General features: G+C 44.3%; 1 protein-coding gene across 1 annotated transcript in view; it reads left to right on the forward strand.

The window, feature by feature from the left end:
- The first annotated feature begins 10,035 nt into the window (after nt 1-10,035).
- The window catches only part of Bmper (BMP binding endothelial regulator), a 250,052-nt gene continuing 242,857 nt past the window's right edge, over nt 10,036-17,230 (forward strand). The window contains exons 1-2 of the mRNA XM_027411690.2: nt 10,036-11,129; nt 12,125-12,210. Of these exons, the coding sequence (XP_027267491.1) occupies nt 10,994-11,129; nt 12,125-12,210 (222 nt within the window). The 5' untranslated portion in view covers nt 10,036-10,993. The remainder of the gene's footprint in view (nt 11,130-12,124; nt 12,211-17,230) is intronic.

The following is a 17,230-nucleotide window of genomic DNA, read 5'->3' on the forward strand; positions in this document are numbered from 1 at the left end:
CTTTTATAAGCTAAGGTGTTCAGAGTTCAAGGCAGTCACCACAGGAATGCTCAGTTACTATTGCTTTGCCACAGTCCTGGTGTACTAACTACCTCACCTACCAGTTCAAGCTGGGGGTAGAGCAGGGATGAGGGTGTCCAGAATGTTAAAGGGGGTCAGGAGCAGTCTCAAAAGTCTTCCTACATCCCTTGAGTGTTGGATCAAAAGGATCTAGTCACAGGTGTTCTTAGCTAAAATTATCCCCACTCCCAGAAAGCAACCATACAAGTGTAAAACAAAAACAAAACTAAATGCAGAGGAGGTGGAATGGATTATTATGCACATAATTATTAATTATGTGTGCCTGTGCAGTATATGGAATATGAAAGTGAGTGCGGGTGCCCTTGGATATACCAGAGGTGTTGATTCCCCTTGGGGCTGAAGTTACAGGCAGTTGAGTTGCCAGGCATGGGTGCTGGGTACAGAGGAAGAGGAACAAGCACTCTTAATCGCTGAGCTTCTCTCCGGCCTGACAAAGGAAGCCTTGGAAAGTACTGGAAGGTGCAGTTTTCATATGCCCGGGAAAACTGCACTTCCAAGCAAATGTACCAGCTTCTTCCATCCTCAGCAGCCACTTACAACGCCGGCTCCGCGCTCGGGCGCTCCCGGTGCTGCCACCTACAGGACACGCGGTGCAGAGCACACCGCTCTCCTGTCATAGGGTTCTGCGGGGTGACAGCCTGCTAGTCAGGCTGCTTCTGTGTGAGGTTCCTGGCGCAACAATGAGGAACTAACTCATTTCTAAACATTATTTCTAAGGGGTGGGGGTATTAAGAAGCAAGGAAGTCAAAGAACATACAGAAGAAAGTGTACCTTACAGACCACCGCCGTGCTCAGTGAGTGGTGTTTTTAATTACTGTATTTAAACCACATTAAAGATACTGGTATTACTCTCTTCACTTCAAAGCAGGTTTAAAGAGCCCCAAACACAACTGTTTAGAATCAGGTCACTCCAATTCTGATGTCCAAATGTTTTCTAACACCTGAACTGACTTAAACGAGTACCCTTCCAGTGTGAGAGAGCACCCTGCAGGAGGGACAGTCACAGAGAGCTCCCACCTGCCTGTTGAGGTGACCCACCTTAGCTTTAAAGCCCAGACACCTCAGAAACAGGGTTTTTAGCAGAGAACTTGACCTTCATACATGCATCTATTCTCTTTTGCAGAATATGGCATTTTTAGGAACCTCGTTAGAATGCAATGGTTTCTAACAAACGTTTTCTGATGCTGGGTCTGGACGAAGTCTGGGACTCCCTTAGAACAACCTTATAGCTGCTTCGCATCCAGCGGAAGCACCCTGGGTTTCAAGGAACTGGAAGGTCTGTAGGTTATTTTGACTCACCAAAAGAAGTTTTAATTGCTTGCACAATTACTATGTTATCGTTTCCTAATGCATTGAGAATCAGGAGACTATATACTCCACTAGAAAAACACACTCAAAACTACATTACCTGTTAGAACACTGAATTGAGAGCATTTTATTTTTTTCTCACAGGCTGGGCAATAAGGAATCTTCTTTATGGGTCTCTGATCTACAGGAATACCAAGTTCAGAGGATAATTCAGGTAACATTAGGACTATAACATTCCAAACTATAATGGAAAGCCATGACTTATCCTAATCTAAAAATGTATCAAAATGAACAATTCCAGTTTTTGTTTGTTTGTTGGTTGGTTGGTTGGTTGGTTGGTTTTTTGAGACAGGGCTTCTCTGTGTAGCTTTGGAGCCTATCCTGGCACTCTCTTTGGAGACAGGCTGGCCTCTAACTCACAGAGATCCGCCTGCCTCTGCCTCCTGAGTGCTGGGATTAAAGGCATGTGCCACCAATGCCTAGCCAGTGTTTGTTTTTTAAACTCACTCATTTGCCTCTGGGGGAAATAGGAGGAGAGCAGAGGCCCAGTGGCCCACTTTAAAACCAATAAGCACACCCTCACCACTCTCAGTACCTGGGTGTGGGTGAGGTGTGGTAGGAGGTTCCCATTAACGCTAACACTTACCAGGGGCTCCTGATGCTAAAGAGAAAAGAGTGACACTTTCTCAGGTGATACAAGCACTTGTCCCATGCCCAGGGGGCAAGCTATTTCTAGCAGGAAAGAACAAAGTGACCTATAAATAGACTGCCATTAACTTGTTTGTTTTGTCTGGGGTCCATTTAATTGCATCTGTTAGTAGGCAAGAGCTAATGTCCAGCCATTATGTCCACCATAAGCCACTCTGGGGATGAGAAATGCAATAGAACAGGATTCTTCCCTCTGAATTGATTTTTTTCCTCCCACAACAATTACAATATTCAGTAAAGGTGTTGGGTTCTTTCCAACTCCTTCTTTCCACAAATAAAATACATATATATTTATACATTTAAAAGCTTTACAAAATGCCCAAGACAATATAGTGTCTCAAAGGAGAGTAGTAGAAATTATGCAAGTCTGATGAGATCCAAATGAACAGAAGGATGGCCTACATGGGGATGCAGTACCTGCACACACACACAATAGCTTTCCTGTTTGTGTGCATTTGCTTACTTGAGTGGCCTCAAGATTGATTGCTCAGTTTGCCCAGCAAAGAGATACATGAGTTGTGAAGATGAGGGTAGGCTCCAGCATGAGGAAAAGGCTGCTGACATCTGTATCCTGTGATCTGAGAGACCAGCAAGGCCAGCTTTCTCTGATCTCTTTCCTCCCCTTGAAGTTCTTGTCTTAATGCTTAAAGATTTCTACACTTAGCTTCTATCATTTAAATCGAGACACTGCTTATACCAGAGTCTTATTGTAATATATTGAGGCAATACATTAATCGCATAATGCTATTGTATAGCACCATTATTAACATGGGTCCAATATTAATTCTATATTAATTTTATGGACTTAATGTTGCTAATGACATCTGGCTGGCCAAGAGTTGCTCAGCTTTCACTATGAAGTTGACTTCACAAAGAGTTTCTCCACAACTAAAGTTTTAAAAGCATATCCTGGAGCGATGGATGTGGTCAAAGAGATGAGAGTCTATCAGCCTAATTTGGACCACATCAGCTTCCCGTTTGCTAAAGCATGCAGACAGAGTGGGGAGTTTTATGATTGGCAGTCCTTGGTGGAACCACATTTTGAGTGATATTTCCCAAAGAGGATGTTTGTCTTCTGGGAGATCATGTCCATCACAGCTCTGGGCAAGTTGTCTAGTTTATTTGACTTTCAGATGGCTTGAATGAGAGAAAGAGTTGAGTTAGATGCTTGCTGAGGTATGAGTCCTTTCATACCTCAAAGTCTCTAGCTTTTCTTGATATATATATATAATTTTAGAAATCCATTTCAAGTTCAAGCAAGAAGAGGTGAAACCATTTTGCCCTTTGATGAGGAAACAGGCTCATAAGGCAAATCAACTTGTCTTAAGCCTTTAGACCATTGAGGAAAAAAATATTAGGATAAGATGGTACATCAATGGCACACTTGAGAATTCCCCTTGGTGCTTCACACATTAGTGAAATTAGTTTCATTCAGTCAGTAATCACCACTGACCAACCCAGTTGGTGCAAGCTATTATCAATTAGACTAGGACTGATGGAGTAGCTTTGACAGCTTAAGTGTTGGTGACTTGAGATTTATTCTTTTACTGCCTTCTGATTGATGATGGGGCTGTTAATGAATATGGTTATTATCTTTATAATGAGAGATTACTGGAAAGCACAGCTTGGGGAAGGAAAAGAATTCAAGCTGAAGAAGAATGCTTTTTGGCAGAGAGTATCACGAGATAAAAACCCAGGAGGAACTGTTTCTTACCTTCACAGACACTTGATCTGATACCCCAGAGGGGACAGTGGTCAAGTACATCACTTTTTAAGATTTCTGTAAATACATATTTATACCACATAATCAATGAAGCCTAGAAAGCCAATTGGGATATGTTTTATTTTTAATAAGAGTAGCTTAATTGTAAATTCTTGGCATCTATAAATATCTCCAAGGTCTCATTTGAGTACTCTATCAGTGTAGCACAGATCAACTGAAAACCAAAGGGGAAAACAATCTTTGATTAAGAAATAAAAAATACATAACTCAGAAGCCTTCATATACATGCCAATAAACGAATTTATCCTTAACCAAATAAATATGAATATTAAAGTGACCACTGAAGAATGCCTAATAGCAGCACAAAGCTGGATGTTACCACTGATTCTTAAAGAGAGCTATGTCAACATCACTGACTTTACATGATTATTAAGAAGTAGTTCTGTAACAAATAAAAACAGCAAAGCATCCATGTTTGCTTGTGTTCTTGGACAGTGTTCTTATCTTTTTGTTAAATTTTACTCAGATATAAAATGGAACGTTTATAATATCTCTGCGGGTGTGGTTGTTAAGTGGATTTAGTGAAGAGATACAGATGCGCACAACACAACACAACACACACACACACACACACACACACACACACACACACACACACTCTCACAGAGCCAGACACCATCATATGACTATAAAACTTTCCTTGGTATTTTCCATCTCTATGCTTTGGCTAATGATAATGTTAATTTGATAATAATAAAATATTTTGTAATTTTTTTATTTAAAAGTTTAAAAACTTGAAATTCATGGTAATGATGCTAAGTACATCAGCTATTGCATTGCTGTGGAATCAATGTTTACAACTCTTTTTCATATGTGTATGCACATATGTGTGTGCACAGTGTGTATGTAAGTATCCATTCCCATGTGGGTGCATGCAGAGGCCAGAGGTTGATGTCAAATGTCTTTTATCATTGTCTCATTTTTTTTTTTGAGACAAGATCTCTTGCTGAACCTGGGGCTTGTCATTTTACCACAACTGCTTGTCAGCAAGTCTCCAGGAACTGCCTGGTCAACTACTCTAGAGCTGGGTTATAGCTGAGTACTGCCACACCCAGTTCCTAATGTGGATGCTGAGGATCTCAAGTCCTCAAGGCTCTTGACCATTCAGACATCTCCCCAGGCCCCAAATGCCTTTCATGTTGCAAAGCTAGAAATAAATGTATGTATGTATGCAAGTATGTATGTATGATTTTAGACTTACTTGTGTTATGGATATGAGTGTTTTGCCTTTCTGTCTGTATGTATACCTTGAGCATTCCTGGTGCCCAGGGAAGAGGGCATTGGATCCCCTGGAACTGGAGTAACAAATAGACGTGAACAACTGTGTGGGAGGTGGGAATTGAACCAGGTCCTCTGTAAGAACAGCCAATGCTCCTGACCACTGAGCCATCTTTCCAGCCCTGCAAGCTAGAATTCTACACCCATTTAGGTTCCTGCCACAGACCCTTCGGCCTCCACTCTCCCTCCAGTTCTATGGTTTTGCTCTTACAGGTACCTCATGTTATTGTGAAACTTTTTTTTTCCCACTTAGCATAATGTCTCATGTTTGATCCATGTTGCAACACAAAACAGAATTGGGAAAAAAGTTTCTGACAAGGAACAGGACATGACCAGTGTGCACTTCCCATCATTTAGGTAAGCAGAGGCCAAGCTTGGATTACACGTCATGACATCAAGTGCAATATTTTTCTTGCCCCTGCTATATCCCCTAGGCTTTCCCCCTCAGGACAGAAAATGGTTGTTGAAGTCCCAGACTTACCTTGTGTATTCCAGTCATCAGCAGGAGGAAGGAAAGACAGGTGAACATGCCTTTCCTTTCACGACATTTTGTATGGCTGTCTCATTGGTTAGAAGTTAATGAGAACAGTATGAATTGGGGTGATTAGTATGACCAACAGAAAGACTGAAAATCATGATCTTTACTGTTCAAAACCCAGAAGCACAAATGATGACTTCTATGCTGAAGAAGAAGGGAAGAGCTGAAATTGAAAGACGGTCAGGAGGATCAGCCTGAACTTACACACTAGATAGCGATCTGGTGGCCTACATCCTTAGCAGTGGCTAATAATTTTGAAAGGATAGTGGTTTTCTCTCCTCTGTTGGTATTTAATACAAATGAGACTGACAGGATGCAGATAGTGAAGCCTACCAACAGGAGCAAGCTATTAGCTTGGTAGCCTGATACCCTGGATTGATTTTCAGTCTCTTGTCAATTCCTTACTTCCTCAAGATGGAGCTACAGTTTTTGGTGAATAAAGCCAGTTAGTTACATTCCATTTGCAAAGTAACTTCCAGGTAGAGAGGAGAGTGAGAGATCCTTTCTCAGAGCAACTCCCAGACAGGGTATCCATACATGTACATATTTTAAGGGTTTCAAAAAATTTACAAGTCTTCTAATAGCATGAACTTTATTTTGTTTGTCAAACTAGTGTATGTATGATCTTTAACCTCACTGATTTAGCTTACAGGCATTTTAGTGCAAGACACTGTGTCCCAGCACATCTTTCTACATCGTTTGTAACGAGGCTCCATTATCCTAGAGGCAAAGGTGGAGGTGGGGGTTGTGATGGGTCAGGACCATGTAGTGAAGGAATGGTATTTATTATAGCATTGGTTCAAACTGAAAACTAAATATATAAAACAGTGGCTTTGTTATTTCAGGGCAACTGGTGTTTTAAAAACTTCTTGGTATTAGCAGTTTTATCCTGTGGCTTTGCTTTATAAATGGAAATGCTGTGATGGGTGTAGTCCTTAGGGTTACAAGAAATGGGGTAAATGATTCTGTGCAAAAGAACCAGGCTAATGATTGAATAATTCAGTTTTTTTCCAAATAATTCAGTTTTAATAATGTTGTCATAGTCTCCCATACCTCCATCTTTAAAAAAGAAAGTAATTTCAAAGCCTCTTACATTTGGGAATGGCAGGAAATCCTGTTGCTATAATCTATAGGATAACTCCTGGCTTCAGTGGGCCCCAGCAACTCTGAAAGGTGATAAAACAAGAAGTCCATTAACTCATCTGGAAGGACAGCACAGTTCCTTAGCACTCTAGTCTAGTTACCTAAGAACAAGTTCATGGTTACACTGGACATCAATCATGGCCTGTTTCATATGGTGTCATACAACCTGTAGCTTTGGGTCCTGTTCAGTTCCATTGTGCCAAATCTGTAACTTGAATCTGCATCATATCTGAAATGTCCCATGGCCTTTTCCTGTAATTCCTATGACTCATAATCCAAGAAGGCAGAGTATCTGTAACGGAAAACACAATGCTCACAAGCCAGCAGAGCTCTGCTAATGGGCTCAGCCACTATGTGGCCCTGGCAAGTCATGTTTCTCTTATCTCTGCATCTTCCTAGCCTTGGACCACAGGGCATCACATGGGTCAGGCAAATGCTCTACCACTGAGCTAGATTTTTTCTCTTTCAAAGGAAAGGGGGAAGAAGCCCATTCATATGCTCTCTGACACCTCCAGTGCTAAAACATAACAAAACTTGACAGTAGCATTTGCAATTTCATCCTAGCAAGAATCAAATAACTGTCACTAAAGAGGTCAAGAAGTAATGATTTGTCTGCATAATCCATGTTATCATTCCAAACGATTTCTAACATGTGGAAATGATCCTCCCCAACATTACTGTGAACACTGACCAAATATCCAGATTGCTGAACACACTTGCAAAAATAATCCCTCTTCTATAGAAATGTAGTCTGAGTGTTTCAAAGAAAAAACAGGCACTCGGTTCAGGGTTTTCCTTCTTAGTCATCTGGGGTTGATGTCTGTGGGCTGTCTGTATTTTTCTCACAGTATCTGAGTTTCCCTTATCAGATTAGGGCCTTCATTTTTCTTAAGTCAAACTTACCCAGGATAATACCATTCATAACCATAACCCTCATATATTATGGACTACCCCCAGCCCATCAGTGTTTTCTATCACAATCCCTTTACTTCAGGTCACTTTTGAGAGTTCTGTTTTCTCTGTTATGAGGAAGGTAGTTGAGGATTTCTGGAAGTGATTTGAAACTACTAAGTTGCATGTTCAGTGAATTCTTCAGTGTGAATTGAGATCATAGTTTGAAAGATGTGACAACACTTACCTTAAGACATGCCTCCCTTTTCATCTGGCTAGGTTACACATTTATTCTATGGAGCAAGAAATGAGACTTTGCAGATCTGGGCCTAGGAGGGGCCTTGAGTTCAACCCTAATCTTTGGGCTCCATTGACTACTCACCCATGAACAATGTCACAAGCCAAGCCAAACGCCCCCCTCCCTTTTTTTTTTTTTTTTAGCTCCTTTGGATTCCAGTCAAGATTATTTGGGAATGTGGATGGTACTACCACTCCATTTTGTTTAAATATGGAAACAAGCCTTTTCCCCACCTCTCTCTTGCTTCTTTGCCTCCTCCCTCTCTTTTCCCTTCCCTCTGGCTTCTCCTTGTTTGACCTTGGAATACCTCAGCTTGGCTTAGATAGGGACCAGTTGGCAGCTGATGGACTGTGCTACTCAGGAGTGACAAAGCCAATGGCTGATGAGACTTTCTGAGGTGGCCTGTCCTTTTTGAAGCAGAGCCCATTGAGAAATGGACACAGAAGGAGCTGGGTTCCCAAAGGCTTCTGTTCACAGTCTCACTCACAACTTCCAGGCTTTTCCAGGTGGACTTCTGGCTTGTCCCTAAGGAGAATGTCTGGCCACCCATGATAGAAATGCCATATACATCCAGATTCCCTCCTAAAATTAGTCATGCACACTGAGGCACTAAACCAGTGCTGGGGAAGGTATCGCAAAGTGACATAGGCATGTTCTTCAGATGTCTTGCAATCATGTAGTGTGCCTGTAACCAAATCTAGGGACATTTGGGGGCAAAATAGGTCTCCTAGGATCTCCATCATTCATTGTTCCTTACCTGAATCACAATAAATAAATTTATCTAGAGACCCCATTCAGGGAGAATCGTTTTAGATAGCAGAGACAATGGTTCCTGCTTACTACCATTCTGTGGCCATAGCTCTGTCTTTAACTTATTTTCTAATTAGTTCCCATGGGAAGTAAAACACACTCTCTGTTTCTGTGTCTCTGTCTCTGTCTCTGTCTCTGTCTCTCTGTCTCTGTCTCTCTGTCTCTCTGTCTCTCTCTGTCTCTCTCTGTCTCTCTCTGTCTCTCTCTCTCTCTCTCTCTCGTGTGTGTGTGTGTGTGTGTGTGTGTGTGTGTGTGTGTGTGTTTACAGCTTAACAATTCTGTAGGCTTAGGAAATCAGCGAAACATTCAACACTTTGACTTTCAAGGCATCTAGCGGTGGTGTTATTTGGGGGAAAACAAGTAACCGCATCGCTCTTGTCTCTTTTAATTTAGATTTTACACAGAATCTGTTTTGAGAGGGAAATGGAGCATGCTAAGCTAATGACAGCTTTCCTTTCTCCCTCTTGTCTCACGTCACAGGGATGTGGTCCTTGCTGTGTTAGGATGCTGGCCACGAAGCACTCATTAAAAGAAGCCTCCAAATCACTGCAAAATGAAAACAAATGGACAGCGGGGTAGGGTGGGGAAGTAGGTAAGGATGGTGGTGAAGCTAAAGGACTTATTGTCAAAGGAGTCCTCACTAGAGCCCCAAACGCTGTCTGAAACTCTGGTCTGAGACGGAGGAGATGCTTGGTTTCTCTGTCTTGTCAGCGGTTATTGTCTGGATCCACAAGGCTCTGCAGGAATTAGCATGCCTGTGGGCACCTGCTGGATGTTCTTCGGATGGGAGCGTGTGGCCACAATAGGAGCCAAAGACAGTTGACCATCCGTTCCAACATGTGCCAAGCGCCCTCCACCCTCATCTGGCGCCTTCACAGCGATGTTATAAAAATGCTTGTTTCTAGATTAGCACCCATTTTGAGTAGAGCCAGCCACTGCTTGGTGGGAGGCTGGGACTCAGCGGGGACGGTTGGCGGGGTGAGGGGATCAAAGGGGACACCAGGGCCGCACAGGCGAGAAGCGCTGCAGGGTAGTGGCTGCCACCGTGCGCCCAGCTGGGAGGCCGCCGCAGAGGCGGCCCGGGCGGAGATTAGCGGCGGCGGTCCCTCCCTGGCCCGCGAGTGAATGAATGATTAGTCTAACGCACCTCCCTGTCCCGGGCAGCTGCGGCTGGGAAGGGCGGAGTCTGAGCCACCGCTCTTCGTTTTTAAGGGAGAAAGGCGCTGGCCGCTGTGCGTGTATTAGCTGACCTTTCCTGTGGCTCCAACTTCTGTCCTCCCTAGTGTCAGGCCCTCAGTGGCATAAGCACGGAGTCTGATCTCCAAGGCCACTCGCCCCTCCGTCCCTTCAGCTTCCTGAGTCCCCTGCCTTTCCCTGAGGGCGACAAGGGGGTGTGAAAAGTTGAGGGGACCCTCTGCACTCGGGCCCGTGACTCCTTGCGAAGCTGGGACAGCGGGAGGCGCCGGGTCTTCTGCTCCGGGCGTGAGCGGGCGGTGTGGCATCCCGGCTGGGGGCGGCTCCTCTGCGCGGGAGGAGGCGGTGCGCCGGGCGCTGGAGACGCGCCTTCCCGGCTCCGGCAGCTCCCCGGGGCCGGTGGCCGCGGCTGGGCTGCAGGGAGGGTTAGACCGCCTGGCACGGTGTTCGCGGGAGCCACTGTCGCTCCGGCGCCAGGATAGTGGTCTCTCGTGCGAGCCCGCAGGTTCCACACAGCGCCCGGTGCGCCCTTGTCTCCCGCACCGAGAAAGCTCTGCCGGCAGGACCTAGAGCCCGGGGACCCGGCCGGAGCTGCGCGTGCAGGAGCGAGAACCCAGCCCGGCTCCAGAGCGGCGAGCGCACTCCGCAGCGCCACCGCCGATCCCCAGCTCCGGCCGCTTTGCCACCCCTCCTCCCGGCCCTGCTCTGGCGCGGAGGGGCTGACGGCTAACCCGCTGCGAGCAACTCCCTTAGAAAAAAGCCGCCGCATTGGCCGAGGCTGGCCGCAGGACCCCTCCTCCCGGGGCGCCCCCACTCCTCCCCCGCCGCTCCGGGCGCCCGCCTCCCTCCGCCGACTGTCTCCCGGCACGCCGGCCCACAGCCCTTTTGACTGGAGCGGCGGCCGCCGAGCAGAGGCGGCGACGCGGGACCTGCAGTCGCCCGGGATTCCCTCCAGGTGACGATGCTCTGGTTCTCCGGCGGCGTCAGGGCTCTGGCTGAGCGTCCTTGCCGACGCTCGCCTGGGATTACCTGCTGCGTCTTGCTGCTGCTCAATTGCTCCGGGGTCCCCATGTCTCTGGCTTCCTCCTTCCTGACAGGTAGGGGGCTGGGGGCGGGAGGGACCAGTCCTCCGGGACGCTGGGGTGGCTCTAGGGAGAAGCCGCACTGGCTGGTCTGGGCATGGGAGGGTGGGGAGCACCCACCTTGCCCGTCCCTTGCTGGAGATGGGGATGCGGAGAAGCCTGGAGAAAAGGGGTGGGAAGAGTGTTGAGGTAAAGAGATGGGGGGCTGAGTGACTGTTATCTTCGACGGAGTGATGGTAGGCACTCTGCTATTTGAAGTTGGGAAAATCCTTGATTTACTTACGTTGAATCTTTTCTCAATCCTCGCTGCAATCCTAACCCCTCCTATGCAATTAAGGAAAAGACAGCGCCGTTTCCCGCACATCCTCTTGTCTCATTCCATAGGATTCCAATAAATCCACTGTGCTAGGCAGCGTTTTAAAAGCATGGCTTTCTAGACCTTGAATTTAAAGAAACGATCTTATTTTTAAAGGTTACTAATAGCAGGATATAATAATTACGTGTTTTCAGGCAGGTGAAGACCTCTCCTGCTATTTTGAAGGACACGCTTTACTGACACCTGGTGCAGAAAACAGAATATTTCTAAGAGAAAAAGAGACTGCATTTCAAAAAGTGATTCCAACCCATAACATTAGGCAGATCCACCTGAAAGGCCCGTTCTTTGAAACAGTCCTGAATTTCGTTCACATTTAAAATCTTCCCTGATGATCAGTTTGGTGTGTGAGTCTGCCTGTAGCTCAAATGTCTTCCAGAGCACTCATGTTATTAAATATGTGCTTAAACCAACCAAAAACAGAGAACCTATCTACATACTGTTGTGACTTAAAGAAAACAAAAATAAAAACGTGTTAAGCCAAACTATTTAAAATAGATTTGGAGAGACGTGTTTGTGGTGAGCTTGATAACGTAAAGCAAAATATTGCAGATTACTAGCATTAAAAGGTAAGATTTTACAATAATTCCATTAAGCAACATTATTTAAATTTAAAGTATTTCCATTTTCATTTCAGGGTCTGTTGCAAAATGTGAAAATGAAGGGGAAGTCCTCCAAATTCCATTTATCACAGACAACCCTTGCATTGTGTGTGTGTGCTTGGTAAGTGTGCAGGTCAGGTAAAGGGGACCTAACTGCTGTCTTGGGCAAGTATATCTGTTAAACATGAGAGAATAACTGTCTTAAAATTGGTTTTGACCGTTACCAAAATGCACATAGCATATGCATTGAATCTGGTTGAATTTCCTAGTTTTATGGATTTTGGTAATTTCTGTCTCATTAGGCTGAGGATTCTTATCTTTGACATCATTGTTGTACAAGTAAAAGTCAAGATGGACTTTGTACAACATTGTTTCGGGAAAGCTACAGTTTGGAATGCCTGCTACTACAATGAAGTTAAAGATATCACTACCATTCAACTTTCTGCACTGGTTTTATCCAGTGAGCTCAGCAGGGAAATGCTGAGATAGCATTTAGATGCAGTGGTCAAGGATAAGATATATGAGGATGGAAAGAGGTGACTGCCACAAAGGACAAATGTAGGACCAGACGTAATCTTGGGTGGATGTCTCAAATTTCTTTGCCTGCTGGCTTACTCTCTGTAATACAGGCTGCTTTTCTGATTTGGAAGCACAGGTCAGGAAGAAGAACCTATTCTTAATTGAGAGTGACACTTCGCTGTCAAATGCTCAATGAGTCCTGGCAGTAGCTAGTAGATTCAAACAGATCATTTGTTTTGAGATATTTTAGCCTAAACTACTAATAATTCTGATAAATAGCCAGTTGAAGGAGATTAAACTGTACTAAGAAGACTATTTGAGAGACATACAGATCTACAAAGAGCAACATTTTTGCTGAAGAGTGTTTTATATGACATTTACTTCTGGCAAAACATAGTTAAAATTACCCATCATGAAATCCTGTTGGAAGTACCTTAAGGCATTGAAGAGCAGATTCCTACAGTGATGTTCAGATGATAGCTTGTTGTCCCAATCAGCAGTATGGAACTACAGAGTATCTAACTCTGCTCAGACAAAAGCTGTGCTATCTATGTCTAAAAGGACTCAGACTCCTTTGTGACAAGAGATGAGGTCAATGTTAAGAAATGATAAATGAGTTTGTGCTTGCATCACATGATTATCAGGCTCTGGAGTAAAGGAGTCAATAGAAACAAGTAAACATGGTATTCATTGGTGGAGAGGATGAGCTTTGCAGCCTAATGAAAGGTGCTTTTTTTGTGTGTGGATGAGCCGCTGTATCTTCACTAAAGAACTCGCTGAAAACAAGTTCTGAGTTTAAAGTTTGGCTTAGTTATAGGTTCACATAGTCTCTCACTTTCACTTATTTGTATAATGTGAATAAATGATTTTACTTTATTCTCAACATTTTAGCAGGGATTATCCTAAGTAATATTTCAATATGCTGAGAGCTCTATGTGTGAACGTATTACTTCTGTCTTTGGTGAATTACTATTTGTGAAGTTTAAACATGCATTTTGATTTTGCAAACTACTACCAAGTAATATTATTAAACATTCCCCACAAGGCATTTTCCTTTACTAGTATCCTTATCTCCACAATGGATAGCTCCTTTCTTTCCATGTGGAGACTTAGTAATAGGAAAATTGATATCAGAGTTATTTGTTCTATGCTTTGTAAAAATATCAGCTAAGTTCCTAAGGACAGAAAGAACATTTAGAGGCCTCTGTAGAGGACAAGCCTCCATCTTTTCTTGGGAAGCTAGCAGTAGCTCTCACCCATTATTTCCTCAAACTCCTTCCTTAGCTACAGCAGTGATATCTGGCCATGGCCTTGGCAGGGATGTAGAAGGATGAGCCCAAGTTCTCAGTGTCATTGCCTCTCACACATCTGTGACGGCTTAGTCAAACTGAGGAAGAGTAGGTGGTAAGCATTTCTCTTTGTATCCACTATTGTATGTTTCTATGGATCTGCTACACCCATGGATTTCTTGCTGGATGGGTCAGGAGGCTGCTTGGGATTTTTGTACTTTGGTTAGAAAGGAGCTATAGTTAGTAAATGGATAGTATTCACAAGCAAACATTTCCAAAATCTTATTTATTTGTCCAGGCGGTTTTTGAGACTTGCATTATTTAACTTGATCCCCGTAAAAAGTCCTTTGAGACTTTCCTGCTCTTCTTGGAGATGAGGAAGCTGAGCTTTACGAAATTAAGTAGCCTGTGGAGGCCACGCTCTATCTGCACAGTATTTGGTATTATATTTTTCAAAGTTACTGAGCTGATGCTCAGGGTCATGGCTGTCTGTCTCTGAAGCATACACTCGTAACTAGGAAAAATGGGCTACCAAATGAGAAGATGGAGAAAGGAGAAGGCCTGTTGAAATGTCCTTACCTTCAGGCCTTCCTTGTATGATTTTGTTTTGTTCCTTTGAGCCAGCCAGAGTTCAGTTAGTTAGTTAACAGTTGTTAGTCACACTGCACAAAAGGGGGAAAAAATCTCTTTAAGATTTCAGCTGACCTGCAGGGAGTTTTGGTCCTGGGTGAGGTTTACTTAGGAATATTGGAAGATATGTGATAGTTTAACTCAATTTTGGATTAGGGACATAAGAATATTTAGTTTGGGTTGGTCCAGCTTTTTTGGAATAAAGTAATTAGGGTTGGGTGCAAGCTTGTATCTTGTTTCATAACAAGTATGAAAAGAAAGAGCTAAACTTCAATGTATGCTTAAAAAACATGAAAGAAGTCACAGTTGGAGGAAGTCAGTGGTACAGAGTCCTAAGTGTAATCGCAGTGTCAGAAAAACCTGAAAAATCCCAGAGAACCCATTCAGCCTGATTTAACTTCTAAGGTTTGTAGAAGTTCAGAGATAGAAGACAGTTTCGCCCTTATTTATCAGTTGCAGAGGCCAGAGCATCTTGCCACAACATGTAGTGGTCCAGGAATAATCTGTTTGCTATGTGGCAGCAGAATCTTTTTTATAAATGGGTGGGCACTGAGTCTTCAGTTCCTGAATTCCAGGGCAGAGATGAGGAGTAGCACCCTGTCCTGGGCCCTGGGGATCCAGGTAGGCGGTGTGCTCTTCTAGCAGGGTTTCCTCACCTTACAGTCTTTAATGGGACCGAGGAACCTCATACTATTTCGTTTCACACCCCGCCTCCCCGCAGTCCCCGCTTCTAGAGTTAGTCCAGGAACACACGTGGGTGTCTGTCCCAAAGTCCTTCTGTAGGGGCCAGTCACACTCAGATACATGACCCTGGTGCAGTTCTCTGCCCCATGGCCACCTCCAAACCCTCCAAGCGCGGGAGGAGGGGTGTCTTCTGGGTCTTTTCCCACCTCACTGCAGCTGAGGAAGTGGTGGGAGCCAGTGAGTTCCGCCCAGGACTAGAAACCTGAGATAACTTTGGAGTCTGGGACACTGAAAACCAGAAGTCAGAGCTTAGCTTGGCGTACATTTTGTTCAGCAAAAAACATTATTCCTGAGGTTGAAATTTCCTCTTTTAAATCCAGAGGTGCAATGCAGAAATGGGCCCTCGCTCATAAAAAGCCATTCGAATTCCCTCTTACAAGAAGCGGGCCCCACCTATCTTGGAGCTGACTGAACAGCTTAACAGAGCCGACCTTGTCTGCTTGTCTTCTACTTTCGTAATCACAAAAATCCTCTATCGTCCAAGGAGCGGCTCCAGCATCTCTGAGTCTCAGCTGCTTCTCTCTCTGGGTTTTCAGCTCCACAAAATCCTTATCTTTTCCATGGTTCACAGGCTAAGGTCCTGGAGTATGGCAGAGGCCATCAGAGCTCTATCAGGCCCTTAGCTGCTACAGGATTTGGATCATGTTCGAGCCAGTGCACAGGGATGTGAAGTAGCCTGTGGAGTCGAGGACATTTGGCTTGCAATGTGTATATGTAGATATGTGTCCATTCTAAAACAGTATAACTTGTCATTTCAGAAGTGATCCAATCTATTTATTTGTATTTATTTTTGCTGGTTTTTTTTTTTTTTTTTTTTTTTTTTTTTTTTTTTTTTTTTTTTTTTGTAATGTTGGCTGAGTGCCTTTCAATAGAGCCATTTTTGAGGAAAGGGTACTTAAACAGTCGTGCTGGCAAATTCACAGATGCCAGCCAGCTCTGAGACAGTTACACCTTCACAGTTTTCTAGGCTCAGAGGAGCGGAGCAAACCTGAGGCCACACAGGCTCTGAGGAGGAACTGGGATGTGAAATCAGTTTAATGTCCACCTCAGCAGTCTCCTCCTGCTGGCTGATCACCCCTGAGAGCTTTCAGAGAGTCCTCTCCACCCAGCCAGCTCAGGGTTCCTTGTGGGAGGAGTCAGGATGGAATTTTAAAGGCTGGAGTTTCCTACAGGTCCTGAGTTCCATTCCAGGCAACCACAGGGTGGCCCACAGAAGGAGCTGGTAGCACAAACCTGTCTTGGAATTTGGAGAACCTTTCAGAGATAGAGGCGACTTTTGTTTGGCATCCTGTCATTTGGGGGAAGGGGTTTAGTAATTCAAGAGGCCTGGTTTCACACCTAAAGGGTGGTGAAGGTGGACAGTTACCTCACCTCTCTAGCCCTGTTTTCTCACGTGGAAAGTAGGATGGATATCAGTGTCTAGCTTGTGGGGTTGCCATGAGAATTCAGTGGTGTGAACACCACTTAGACTGTAGGCTTAGACTGCAGGAGGTCCCCTGAGATGATTTTTTTTTTTTTTTTTGCTGCTACTTCTATGTTGGCATTACCCTTTAAATTATTATTTCCTCAGATGAAATGGTCTATAGAGGTTTGTCAGAACAGAATAAAAAGAAGTGATGGAGAAGAGGCCTAGGGGTGATTTCATATCCACCTTTCTCTGTGAACCAACTCGATTATATCAGGAAAGCTTAGGGAGGTTTACGTCACGCCTACTTGAGCTGGCTGGTCACGGCTGCTCCTTGTTGGTCCAATGTTCTGTGGGCCCTGGTGTGAGCTTTCCCCTTGCTCTCTATTAAATATTAAGAAAAACTTTCCATGGGAGTGGGGCCTCCTTTCTTGTAGGGTATTTACATCTCTGTGCCTGTGGGGTCACCTCCACTTGTACTTTCATTGGCAGATAGGGTTGAGCTGCGGTGCTCAAACTTCTGGAAAAACTGCCTAGTGGTCTGGCATCATGGG

The sequence above is a fragment of the Cricetulus griseus genome, chromosome 4, assembly GCF_003668045.3.
Source record: "Cricetulus griseus strain 17A/GY chromosome 4, alternate assembly CriGri-PICRH-1.0, whole genome shotgun sequence".
NCBI lineage: Eukaryota > Metazoa > Chordata > Mammalia > Rodentia > Cricetidae > Cricetulus > Cricetulus griseus.